Below are 13,435 nucleotides of genomic sequence, written 5' to 3'. Positions count from 1 at the left end.
TTCGACATACTTATGTATATGCTCGCAATCTATAGATACTGTGAAAACTCTGCCAGCGGCCACTCCAATCAGGCGGATACCCCCTTTTCCTTAAAGCGTTTTTATACATTTTCGAACTGGAACGGATCCCATACAAGGCACCAAATTATGGCATAAACAGTTCTTAATAAAATCCTAATTAAAATCTGTTAAAATTGGTTGTAAGACCAGCGATATAAAGTAGACCCCATTTATGTATAAGGTATGAAAATCGCTGTTAGATTTGAACCGAAACCCTTTAGATAGAAATATGGATAGATAATCGTAATTATTATTTTCAATTACTTTTCTCATATTTTCTCAATCTATACTAAACTAGTACGCATTTGAATTTTATGAGATTTTTTTGAAAATGTGTCAACACAAGCTTAATAATATTTTTGTCATGTTTAGTGTATTTTACTCAATTGTGGCTCCAGCTGACTTACTTTTAAACCTCAAATAATAGTAAATTATAAATAAATAAAACACAAAAAAAAACATGTATAAATCAGGCCAAGCCCATTCCCTGTCATATTGGAGTTCGCTAAAGAGTTTTCACTGTACCGTGTGCGCATGTATATACATATGAAATCAATATGAATTACCTGCGTTAGTTTGAGCCTCACCCATGGCTGTTATCCATTCCACATTCGCCTGTGACTGACCCAGAAAACTGCTGCCAGGCGATTCTTGGATCACCGGCGTAGATATTCCGCGCACCAAGCCGCTTGAGTATTCGTCAAACTTTTGATCTGCAATCAATTGGTAAATGATAAATTATGCTTTAAATTGCAAATCGCAAAGGATGTATATATTCTCAATCAGAAAAGACTCAGATAGGTTTTCTCAGCTCAATAACAAAACGAATGCGAATCCAAGATATTTAACGTTTTTTTCACTTTAAGGATATCTTCTACAAAATTGAAAAAAATAAACTATTCTAGTCGGGCATAGAAAATGCCCTGCAGCTCTTTTACCTATCAATGGTTACACCAGCATTATTCAAAATTAATATAATATAAACAAGTAAGAGTTCTAGTCGGGAGCTCTCGACTAGGGGATACCCTGAACCTTCTTCTTCCAACATCAAATGCATATATATTCTATTTTAGAAGCTATATGTCAAGTTTGGTGACTCTAGCTCTAATTATTTACCAAAATTGCCAAAAATCAGGATATCGATATCGAACTAGGGAACTAGGAGCACCTAAATCTAAAATTTCAAGTCTCTAGCTCTTATAGGTTCTGAGATCCTTGCGTTCATACATACGGACGGACGGACGGACGGACGGACAGACAGACGGACATGGCTAGATCGACTCGGCTATTGATGCTGATCAAGAATATATATACTTTATGGGGTCGGAGATGCTTCCTTCTGCCTGTTACATGCATTTGGATTTTGCACAAATACAATATATACCCCTTATACCCATTTTTAATGGGTTCAGGGTATAAAAAGTTAAAGTGAAAATATAGCTATAAAATTGCTCCAAACTTGGTCTGTCGATTCACATAAATTATTTACAGATTAAACATATTACAGCTTATTGTATATTACAGCCATCAGTCAATCAGTCAGTTAAATAGTCAGTCAGTCAATCAGTCAGTCAACCAGTCAGTCAATCAGTCAGTCAATCAATCAGTAGGTCAATCAGTCAGTTAATCAGTCAATCAATCAGTCAGTCAGCCAGTCAGTCAATCACTCAGTCAGTCAGTGAATCAGTCAGTCAATCACTCGGTCAGTCAATCTGACAGTCAATCAGTCCGTCAGTCAATCGGTTAATCAGTCAGTCAATCGCTTAGTCAGTCAATCAGTCAGTCAATCAATCAGTCAGTCAAGCAGTCATTCAATCAGGCAATCAGTCAATCAGTCACACAATCAGTCAGTCAGTCAATCAGTCAGTCAGTCAGTCAGTCAATCAGTCAGTCAATCAGTCAGTCAATCAGTCAGTCAATCAGTCAGTCAATCAATCAGTAGGTCAATCAGTCAGCTAATCAGTCAATCAATCAGTCAGTCTGCCAGTCATTCAATCAGTCAGTCAGTCAGTGAATCAGTCAGTCCATCACTCGGTCAGTCAATCAGTCAGTCAATCACTCAGTCAGTCAATCAGTCAATCAATCAATCGGTGAGTCATTCAGTCAGTCATTCAGTCAGTCAAGCAGTTAACCAATCAGTCAATCAGTCAGTCAGACAGCCAGTCAGGCAAACAATCAGTCAGTCAATCAGTCAGTCAGTCAATCAGTCAGTCAATCAGTCAGTCAGTCAGTCAGTCAATCAGTCAATCACTCAGTCAGTCAATCAGTCAGTCAATTAGTCAGTCAGTCAGTCAATCAGTTATTCGGTCAGTCAATCACTCAGTCAGACAATCAGTCAATCAGTCAGTCAATCAGTACATCAGTTAGTCAGTGTATCAGTCAGTCAGTCAATTAGTCAGTCAATCAATCAATCAGTCAATCAGTCAGTCAGTCAGTCAATCACTCAGTCAGTCAATCTGTCAGTCACTCAGGCAGTCAGTCAATCGGTCAATCAGTCAGTCATTCACTCAGTCAGTCAATCGGTCAGTCAATCAATCAGTCAATCAAGCACTCAATCAATCAGGCAATCAGTCAATCGGTCAGTCAATCACTTAGTCAGTCAATCAGTCAGTCAATCAGGCAGTCAACAAACTCAGTCAGTCAATCACTCAATCAATCAGTCAGTCAGTCAATCAGTCCGTCAGTCAATCAGTCAATCAATCAGTCAATCACTCAGTTAGTCAATCAGTCAGTCAATCAATCAGTCAGTCAAGCAGTCAATCAATCAGGCAATCAGTCAGTCAATCACTCAGTCAGTCAATCAGTCTGTCATGCAGTCAATCAATCAGGCAATCAGTCAATCAGTCAGTCAATCACTTAGTCAGTCAATCAGTCAGTCAATCAAGCAGTCAATCACTCAGTCAGTCAATCAGTCAGTCAATCAGTCAGTCAGTCAATCAGTCAGTCAATCTGTCAGTCAATCAGGCAGTCAGTCAATCGGTCAATCAGTCAGTCATTCACTCAGTCAGTCAATCAGTCAGTCAATCAATCAGTCAATCAAGCACTCAATCAATCAGGCAATCAGTCAATCGGTCAGTCAATCACTTAGTCAGTCAATCAGTCAGTCAATCAAGCAGTCAATCACTCAGTCAGTCAATCAGTCAGACAATCAGTCAGACAATCAGTCAATCAGTCAGTCAATCAGTACATCAGTTAGTCAGTGTATCAGTCAGTCAGTCAATTAGTCAGTCAATCAATCAATCAGTCAATCAGTCAGTCAGTCAGTCAATCACTCAGTCAGTCAATCTGTCAGTCAATCAGGCAGTCAGTCAATCGGTCAATCAGTCAGTCATTCACTCAGTCAGTCAATCAGTCTGTCATGCAGTCAAACAATCAGGCAATCAGTCAATCAGTCAGTCAATCACTTAGTCAGTCAATCAGTCAGTCAATCAAGCAGTCAATCACTCAGTCAGTCAATCAGTCAGACAATCAGTCAATCAGTCAGTCAATCAGTACATCAGTTAGTCAGTGTATCAGTCAGTCAGTCAATTAGTCAGTCAATCAATCAATCAGTCAATCAGTCAGTCAGTCAGTCAATCACTCAGTCAGTCAATCTGTCAGTCAATCAGGCAGTCAGTCAATCGGTCAATCAGTCAGTCATTCACTCAGTCAGTCAATCAGTCAGTCAATCAATCAGTCAATCAAGCACTCAATCAATCAGGCAATCAGTCAATTGGTCAGTCAATCAGTCAGTCAGTCAATCAGTCAATCACTCAGTCAGTCAATCAGTCAGTCAATTAGTCAGTCAATCAGTCAGTCAGTCAATAAGTTATTCAGTCAGTCAATCACTCAGTCAGACAATCAGTAGGTCAGTTAATCAGTCAGTTAGTCAGTCAATCAGTACATCAGTTAGTCAGTGAATCAGTCTGTCATCAATCAGTCAGCCAGTCAATGAATCAGTCAATCAGTCAGTAGTCGGTCAATCACTCAGTCAATCAATCTGTCAGTCAATCAGTCAGTTAGTCAATCAGTCAATCAGTTAGTCAATCACTCAGTCAGTCAATCAGTCAGTCAATCAGTCAGTCAATCAATTAGTCAGTCAGTGAATCAGTCAGTCAATCACTCGGTCAGTCAATCTGTCAGTCAATCAGTCCGTCAGTCAATCGGTTAATCAGTCAGTCAATCGCTCAGTCAGGCAATCAGTCAATCACTCAGTCAGTCAATCATGCAGTCAACAAACTCAGTCAGTTAATCAGTCAGTCAATCAGTCATTCAATCAATCAATCAGTCAATCAGTCAATCAGTCAGTCAATCACTCAGTCAGTCAATCAGTCAGTCAATCAATCAGTCAGTCAGTCAAGCAGTCTATCAATCAGGCAATCAGTCAATCAGTCAGTTAATCAGTCTGTCATGCAGTCAATCAATCAGGCAATCAGTCATTCAGTCAGTCAATCAGTCAGTCAATCACTCAGTCAATCAATCAGTCAGTCAATCAGGCAGTCAATCACTCTGTCAGTCAATCAGTCAGTCAATCACTTAGTCAGTCAACCACTCAGTCAGTCAAATAGTCAGTCAGTCAATCAGTCAGTCAGTCAGACAGCCAACCAGTCAGCACAAATATTTTTGTACATAGAGACAGTAGTCGGATGATGCTGGAAAATATGTAAGGATCATTGTGAAACTCGTAAATTCCTAGTTTGATCAAAATTCAATATTCAAGATACCCAATTTTTGAAGTTATCAGAAAGTAATATAAACGAAAGAGATTAATGGGAATGGATGTTGATCTTGTCTCGCCCAATATTTGTGCATATCGATCCACTGTGCTGCGCAACAATTTCTATTAGCAAATCCGTGACTGAAGCAACAGAATTTGTTCATTTAATTCCAAGACCATACATAACAACAGAAAACCAAGAAGCAGAGCTCGGAATAACAAGGTCCGTGAATGTGTCTTACTCTTAAGTCGAACACTTGTCTTTGGCCTACTCATCCCCCGATCCCTCCGCATCACAGGCCAGTCGCGAGCCAAGGCTATTGTTCTTTGACAAAATTTTTACTAGAGTTTTGTCTCTATGCCTTTCTCAATAGCAAACCGCGTGTACTTATAAATGTATGCTATTTCGTTGACCGTTTTTAATACCCTGAACGCATTGAGAGTGGGTAAAACGGGTTTAAAGGGTTTTGTGGAGATGTAGGTAACAGCAGAACGACTCGACTATCTAGGCAAAATACAAAAGCAATGCTCGACATTTAATGAGTATATATATATTATTAAAAATATAATAAGGGTTTGATGTCTGCTCCCATTTCGATAAAGATCGATAACTGGAAATCGATTTTTTTTTTTAATTTATTAGAACTAGATAGAAAGCTACTCTTGATATTTTAAAAGACTATACTCTCACGGAACGAGATTCTAATTAAGAATTTATAAATCCTTCTTTTTTCATAATATCGATAAAGATCGATATCTGGAAATCGATTAACTTGCAAATTATAGGAACTGGAGCCTGGTATTAGGTTATCATTTCGTATAGCAGGTAGCCCACATCACATCATCATCAGATAATCAACACCTAATTTAATCTAATTAGTTTGGGGCTGAGGAAAGAAAACGCAACAGCTCAGCGAAAATGCACTATGTATGCATGGAATCAAAGTAGGGTATCCGCCCAGTCGGGCACTCCCGACTAGAGCACTCCTACTTATGTTAATTCGGAAATGTAAATGCAATCTTTTTAGTTCCTTGTTCCATCCTCAATATTTTATGAATAACTGGCTACGTATTCAAATCAAGTCGACACACGTACATATTTAAATAGCCTCTACTCTTTTTATCTCCATTAATTTTATTAGATTTTAGTATAAGTTCAAAATATTATTTAGAGAAAAACGACGTGCTAATGACAAGACTTTTCGCACTTGATTCTAAGCCATTAGAATTTGTAAGGTTTTGAGCCCAAATCGGGATAAAAATTCTTTAATTACGCGTAATTCGTAATTCATTTCATACAAGCTTTAAAAGGTCTAAAAATAAGTACAAAAATGATTGAATTAAGTACAAAAAATTACTCAAATTAAATAACTCTCGTCTTAAAACTGTGGAATATGTTTATGACTATATATTTTATATATTTGATATTCTATATATTTATTTCTACTTTCAGGGAATAAATGTCATCAATATGTTGAAAGTTCAAGACACTTCCCATTCCAGTTTTCTGCAATCTGTATGACAGCTTATCAACCACTGAAGACGCCGAGATATGGTCGAAGACAAGATAAAATGATATTGACTATTTTTGATTTCGTGGAAACGATCTATATCGATGATACAAAATAAAATCTGGCTTTTCGTGAACTAGGAGAGCCTAGGACCTGATTCCACTATGGTCAAGATTTCTTACACTTACAAACTTCACATTCATTTTCATCGATTCCATTAGCACTACATATGAATGTCAAAAGTAGCGACGTCGAATGTGAAAACGTGTTTTCGGGAGCTTCCGACTAGGGGATACCCTGAACCCTCTTCTTCCAACTTTAAATGCATATATATATTCCATTTCAGAAGCTATATGTCAAGTTTGGGGACTCTAGCTCTTATTATTTACCAAAATTGCCCAAAAAACAGGATATCGATATCGATTGCTTGGAAACGGAGTAAGTTATCGATTATCGGAAACAAACTCGATCTGCGCAGGCACTAGGCGCACCTACATCTGAAATTGTCTATAGCTCTTATAAGTTCTGAGATCCTTGCGTTTATACATACGGACGGACGGACGGACATACAGACGGACATGGCTAGATTGACTCGGCTATTGCTGCTGATCAAGAATATATATACTTTATGGGGTCGGAGATGCTTCCTTCTGCCTGTTGCATACATTTAGATTTTGCACAAATACAATATACCCTTATACCCATTTTTAATGGGTTCAGGTTATAAAAATGTGTGATTCGCGAACAATGTAGGAAATGTGGACAGTGGAATTAAGCTATTAATGATACTTTTCTATTTTCCCCATTACTCAGGGCGAATACCAACAACTTTTGGAAAATGTCAAAAATGTGGTTTCTAATGGGAAAACGTGGAGGCAACATTTGACATTAGCAAATATTTACAGTGGAATTAGGCTATAAATGAACTTTGTTTTGTCCGCTAGATGGATTTTTACACAATCTGAGTTTTCGTAGAAAGTTTTTAATTGCCCAGCTTGGTGTAGATAATTTAAGCTTATATCCTTGAATGGGTTATATTCCTTATTAACCCACACGTTAAATATTATATGAATGCATTACAAGATGAAAAAGCAAGCCGGCTCGAACCATCAGCCGAGCGACTTTCAGCCCCGAGAACCATTGTAAAAGTGATTGGAATAACTTACCCTTTGACTTGTCATCCAACGATGTCTGGGTATAGACTTGGCTATGCTGATGCTGATGCTGATGCTGATGGGTGCTGATGCTGACGGCGAGGTGCTCGCTGGCTGTGGAGCTTTGGAGTGTGTGCAATGTTGATGAGCCGCCCATTTGCTGTGGGAGTTGTTGATGCTGGTGCTGGGGCTGGGCTTGGGATTGATGGATAATATGGTGTTGGTGCTGATGCTGATGCTGATGCTGGTGTACTAGGTGGTGTACCGGCGAGAGTGTCGCTAGCCCATGGCTAAGATGTGGCGACGTCTGCATTTCCATTATAAGCATATCATTAATACCTGTAAAAGCGATGCGAACGTAAGCTACATCAGTTACTAAGTTACTTGGTTACTCGCTCCTGCAGCCATAATCTGACCATCTGCTAAATGCCTTGCCCAAGGCTTGGGTTTTTGGCCTGTCTATTTATAATTATAGATAACTAGAGAAAAGTGTGCTACTTACAGCGCAGTGTGGCAGTGGCAACCGATAGAATTTCAGAAGCGTGCTGATAGAAGCTCAGCAGCCGGACAACCGAGGACTTGAGACGGACGACGGAGGTAGGAGTACAAGGAACAGAGAACAGGCGGAGGACGGGTAGCAACCGTTTTTTTTTTCTGGCGCTCGAGCCACGAACACGAAACTACAACCTGATGAAGACAACAAGGTAAAGGCGAGCAGCAGGCGGACAGACAGAACTAGTATTGCACAAGGTAAAAAATCAACAACATCAACAGGGTACTCTAGTCGGGCGTACCTGACTGACAGATACTCTGTGCCAAGTGCTGAGCTACCTTTATAAAAATTGACATATAATAAAACGTACGTATGTGCGTACACGTAAAAGCTTTATTTAATTATTATTAACAATAATTAAAGTTATACAAATCGATTTACAATTATAACTACAAAACAATCGAAAAGGAATAATGTTTCATTAGGAAAATTTCTAATTTCTAATCAGCAGTACAAAATGCCGTCTTTTATTTTATATAAATATATATAAATAAATTTCATTGTGAATATTTAATTTCGAATCAGCTCTAAAAAAATGATGTTTTATTTCTTATAAAGTTTATTTTATTTTACTTATTTTATTCATTTTATTTTACTTTATTTATTTTAATTAATTTAATTTTTTATTTATTTTATTTTGATTTTTTTATTATACATTTCAAATATTTTAAGTCCTTGGTAATTTATATACATTGTGGGCACGGAGATGCTTCCAATGAAGCTTCTGAAATTTACCAACTCCTGCCCAAAATCAGTATACTTCTTTGCCCAGGAATATAAGTTGCTTGGTTCTCTTATCGATAGAACTCGACCAGATAATACCCTGTACCAAATGTAAGTAAATGTATGTCGCTTCTTTCTCGGGCTCAACTCAATATAAAAGTGTGCTTATGGTATACAAAAACTATGTAAGTATAAGACGGGAATTTCGGACAGTTAAGTAATATTAACTAGAGTGTGAGTTGAGTACTTAAAAAAATTGGATTAAAAAACTTAGCTACTCCTTATGTTCATTTTCACAGCCATAGCCATTACATTGTTAGAGGTACGTCTAACAGGCCAAATATTCGAGCTGAGTTTATTGCCGACATTTAACGCACCAGATATACCTCACTTGCCTCTAAAAAACAGGGTATCCAATGCGGTAACCAGTAGTGGGGACTCGGTGCGCGTTGAGGTCTGACAAAACGCTGCACAAGAAATCTCGATGATAATGCCGAGGCAAATCATGTTGATTATGAACTAAACTGGAACCACAAAACGATTGTAGTTCCTGCTCCTCGAACAAAAAGAAACACATTTTTTAGAGCTCGAGGCAAAGGTAGGCAAAAAAACACCCTCTCTCGCTCTCTCATTTATACCAGGCCAGCAAAACTCAAAATATTCGAAAATCAACCTAAACGGTCGAAATTGTTTTCAATTGCCATTTTATATTTCCGGTGCGTTTTAATTTTTTTTAAAACTTGAGAGGGCAACGGGAAAAGGAAACTTCTTATTATAATTAAAATTAGGTTGTCCTTCTATTCCCGCTGAAGGAGGTTTGATGGGAAATTCGAATGCCCTAAAGGTTTGTTGGGATATTCGAATACTCTACAGGTTTGTTGGGATATTCGAATATTCTACAGGTTTGTTAGAGTATTCGAATACTATACAGATTTCTTGGGATATTCGAATAATCTACAGGCTGGTTAGAGTATTCGAATACTCTACAGGTTTGTTGGTATATTCGAATACTTTACAGGTTTGTTGGGATATTCGAATAATCTACAGGTTTGTTGGGATATTCGAATATTCTACAGGTTTGTTAGGGTACTCGCATTCGAATGCATAGCTGCATAAAATAGACTTTTACTGACATGTTCATTTGGACTTCTCGAGACTAGCTTTTTATTGATCCTGAATAGAAGAAAATTGCACCTAACATAGCTAAGCTATATTAGATGCAGCATAAAGTCGTATTTTCCCGCTCTTTTCACCTTTTTTCGTCCCTTCTTGTGGCAGCGCGCACGAGCTACATTCATGCACATATGTATGTTTAAATGTCATACATACACACCTGCATACAGTCAGCGCATATAGGGCGCGCGCGCGCACTTATTCACCTGTTGTTAATTGACCTTTTTAAGGCTCGCCCTCTCCTAGGGTCGGGTCACTGTCGTCGGTCGGGCAAGTGCATATGTATGGGCCGTTGTGTTTGGGGTGCGGGATCCGGCGTTCGGGCTGATGATATTAATGGGAATTGCATATGATGCATAGTCGAATGTGTGTCTATCTATATCCGCATGTAGTTAACGGACCATCTGTTTTTTATGGCCTTGTGGAGGGTGCTCTAATCCTGCCATGTGTACAGCATTTAAGGAGCCTTCCCAATATATATGACATATCAACCCGGCTGAATAAAGTAGTATGTAGTATGTAGTATATATCTGTCCGGGATAAGAGATCATAGACATACATACTACAGGTCCAAACTGTGGAATATTTCAGCTTCAAAGGTCCGTTTATAATAAGTAAATAAAAACTTAATAATTAAACAAAAACCCAATAATTCTTGAGACTCTGTCTCTTGCCTCTTTACCCCCATGAACTTTAAACGTTGCCACCACCAGAGCAGAGGCGCCTTTTGTGAGCCGGCTGTGGCTGATCGTGGAGGGAAAATAAACACGAATGCATCAAACTTAACCCACCGAAGAATATAAGAAATAAGACATCTTTGGTCGAGACTGCCCGACTAGCAAATACCACGTGTTTCATAGCAAACAACAGATCTTAGATGAAAATGGTTCATTGGTAAAAAGAAGGAAAGAAGAAGTACGACACAAACAAGTACGAGTCGAGCCGACTAGGACATACAGTTTCCTTCTACAAAAATACAGCAAATGCATGCGCACGCTTCGGTGTTTATAGTCCGATCAGTATGCCAATTATCGAATTAAAGTGTGCGGGAAGAATGCAAAAAAGCAATAACATTTTATTTCCTTATTCTTGCTCTTATAGAGAAGTGGATAGAACTTGAATATTGTTAAATTGACCTGGCTACTGTCCCTGGTTAAGAACATATATATATATATATATAAGATTGCAGATCCCGCTCTATGCTAAGGTTAGCTGGCCCACTATTTAAACAAGCAAGTGTCATACGATAATGTAGTTATTTCTCTGTCAACAACTGTAATAAATGAGTTAATATAGAAAGGGTTCGATGTTAATTGAAAGAAAGAGATGTTCAGCAAAGAGTATAGAGTTAACAGACGTAAGATCTAAGTTCGCAGCTCCCTTACTTACAATAGGATAATAGAAAGAGTTTAGATATCACGGCCGTAAGATATAAGATCGCAGCTCCCTAACCCACAATTTAAATAAATACGCACGTGTATATCCGTGTGATAAGATAATGTTCTTATATCTCTGTCTATAACTAAGTATATTAAATATGTTAATATAGATATAGATATTCTCAGCAAAGAGTATAGAGATCACGGACGAACCCACTCGAAACCTGAGCAGAGTGCTTAAATGTTCTCTCTTAGATCATATTTTGGCCGCGTAATACATTCAATTTGAAAAATAAAAGTGGGAAAATAAAAACTTATTTTCACACACTCGCGCTAAATAATGGCGGCGAAGCCGCCGCTGACGACGCCTACGACGACGACGACGACGACGATGACAACGTCGACCTAGCGCAACACGAGAGTTACGAATAAACTCCACTAAGAAACGGGAAAACAAGCTCAAGGTCAGTAGCGTGGGTAAATTTGTCTCTATTTAAATGCATACAAACAGACAAACATGCATATACACACACATATGTACATACATATCTGCTAGATAGAGTCCGTAATATAACTTGGTCTTGATCTTCGTTTGCGTTGGCATTCAGCATTTTCTCAGACCTGCCTCCTTGTCATGGGGTCAAATACGATTTAAGCTATTAGTTGAATATTCTATTCGAAATTCTATTATAACTCTCAAGTAAGAATTAAAATATACTTGCATTCATGGCAAAAACTTATCCTCTCCAACGTGTCTTAGTACCGCAAGATAAGAAAATTTATTTTAACTCAAACTTCATTTTTGTCCAGCGATTAAGATTTTGAATACTTTTAGCCGTTCCAATGATCGTAATAACTGGTTGTTAACTGGACTTAAAACAATCCGACTTGAACCCGGAATTCCAATTAACTTTAACAAAAAAAAAGGCTGAATATGCATTCATCTAACCACATTTGAAATGAGAAAATTTTGGGAAGCGATCAAATTTAGCAAAAACTTAAAAAAAAAAATATTTATGAATGTAAGGTCAACCCTAGTTTTGTACGAAACGATCCCTTAAACTCAAGGCTCGAACCGCGCACCGAAGCACTGTTACTTTGTTTGGGGCTTGCAGCCCTGGCAATAAAATATTAGAGACTCTAAGAGTTTAAGCAATAATCGATAACAGATAATCGATAGTACATATTGGAGCTATATGACATTATGCGCGCGGATCTATGCCAAGTTGTATTGAAAGAAAAGATTCCTATACAGACTTAGTTTGTGATTATTCGTAACACCTGCATGATGCACCTGCAAGGATAATATTGAATAAAAATGTACTCACCTCACCCAAATGTTGTTCAAACGGTAATCAACTTAATTGGTTTTGGTTTGCATAACGAAAGTAAAAAATTTGTAAATAAGGCGACTTTTTGAGTATCCACCAAAAATAAGCGAGACTCAACAGTTCATTCACTAATTACGCGGTCTGCTTTTTCATGCAAGTATTTTTTATTGATTTCACATTTTTTGTACAGGTAACTTCACATATGAATTGATCGTACATCACGGCCACATCGATCTTGTGTGCAATTATCAAATATACAGGGTATGTGTTCACACATTATTGTTTGTCGTTGTCGTCGGCGTGAAAGAAGAAGAAGCCGCGTTCCACTTGCTGCTGCTGCTGCTTTTGTTAGCGACTGCGCTTCAGGTCCCTGCCAGGTGGATCGGTAGACCGCGCTCAAAGAGTTCTTAGGCGAAACTGTTTGGCTGCTGAATGTGAATGGTCGGCGGAAGCAGCTCGAAGCCGCTCTCACTCAACAAGCTGCTTTCGATACATACATACGCATACTTATTGCCTTATATACATACATATATGTGTGTGTGTGTGTGCATATCAAAACTAGCTTGTGGAGTGAGAGTGATATGTTTATATATGTGCGTGTGTGTGTGTGTGCATATTAAAACTAGCTTGAACTGGGAGAGCGATATGTACATATGTGTGTGTGTCTGTGTGTCTGTGTGTGTGTGTGCATATCAAGACCAGCTTGAGCAGTGAGAGCGATATGTATATATATATGTGTGTGTGTGTTGGTGTATTGATGCATGTAGCTGTGTGTGTGTGTGTTCTGAGCCACTCTCAAAACCAGGCCTGAGCAAAAATGCTACTGGTGGCTTTACGGTTGGTCGGTTTCGTTTC

General features: G+C 38.4%; 1 protein-coding gene across 5 annotated transcripts in view; it reads right to left on the bottom strand.

The window, feature by feature from the left end:
* The window catches only part of sv (paired box protein shaven), a 45,926-nt gene extending 32,930 nt beyond the window's left edge, over window positions 1-12,996 (bottom strand). For 4 of the 5 annotated variants that reach the window (XM_002059663.4, XM_070210616.1, XM_015168512.3 and 1 more), the window contains exons 1-3: window positions 12,578-12,996; window positions 7,434-7,760; window positions 627-773 (exon numbers count right to left, since the gene is read on the bottom strand). In XM_002059663.4, coding sequence (XP_002059699.1) covers window positions 627-773; window positions 7,434-7,749 — 463 coding nt within the window. In that variant the 5' untranslated portion in view covers window positions 7,750-7,760; window positions 12,578-12,996. The remainder of the gene's footprint in view (window positions 1-626; window positions 774-7,433; window positions 7,761-12,577) is intronic. The other variant, XM_032434244.2, reaches the window with a different exon arrangement.
* Between the last annotated feature and the right edge of the window lie 439 nt (window positions 12,997-13,435).

The sequence above is a fragment of the Drosophila virilis genome, chromosome 6 (assembly GCF_030788295.1).
Source record: "Drosophila virilis strain 15010-1051.87 chromosome 6, Dvir_AGI_RSII-ME, whole genome shotgun sequence".
Lineage (NCBI taxonomy): Eukaryota > Metazoa > Arthropoda > Insecta > Diptera > Drosophilidae > Drosophila > Drosophila virilis.
Note: the sequence above shows the minus strand (reverse complement) of the source record. Positions and strands in the feature narration are given on the sequence as shown.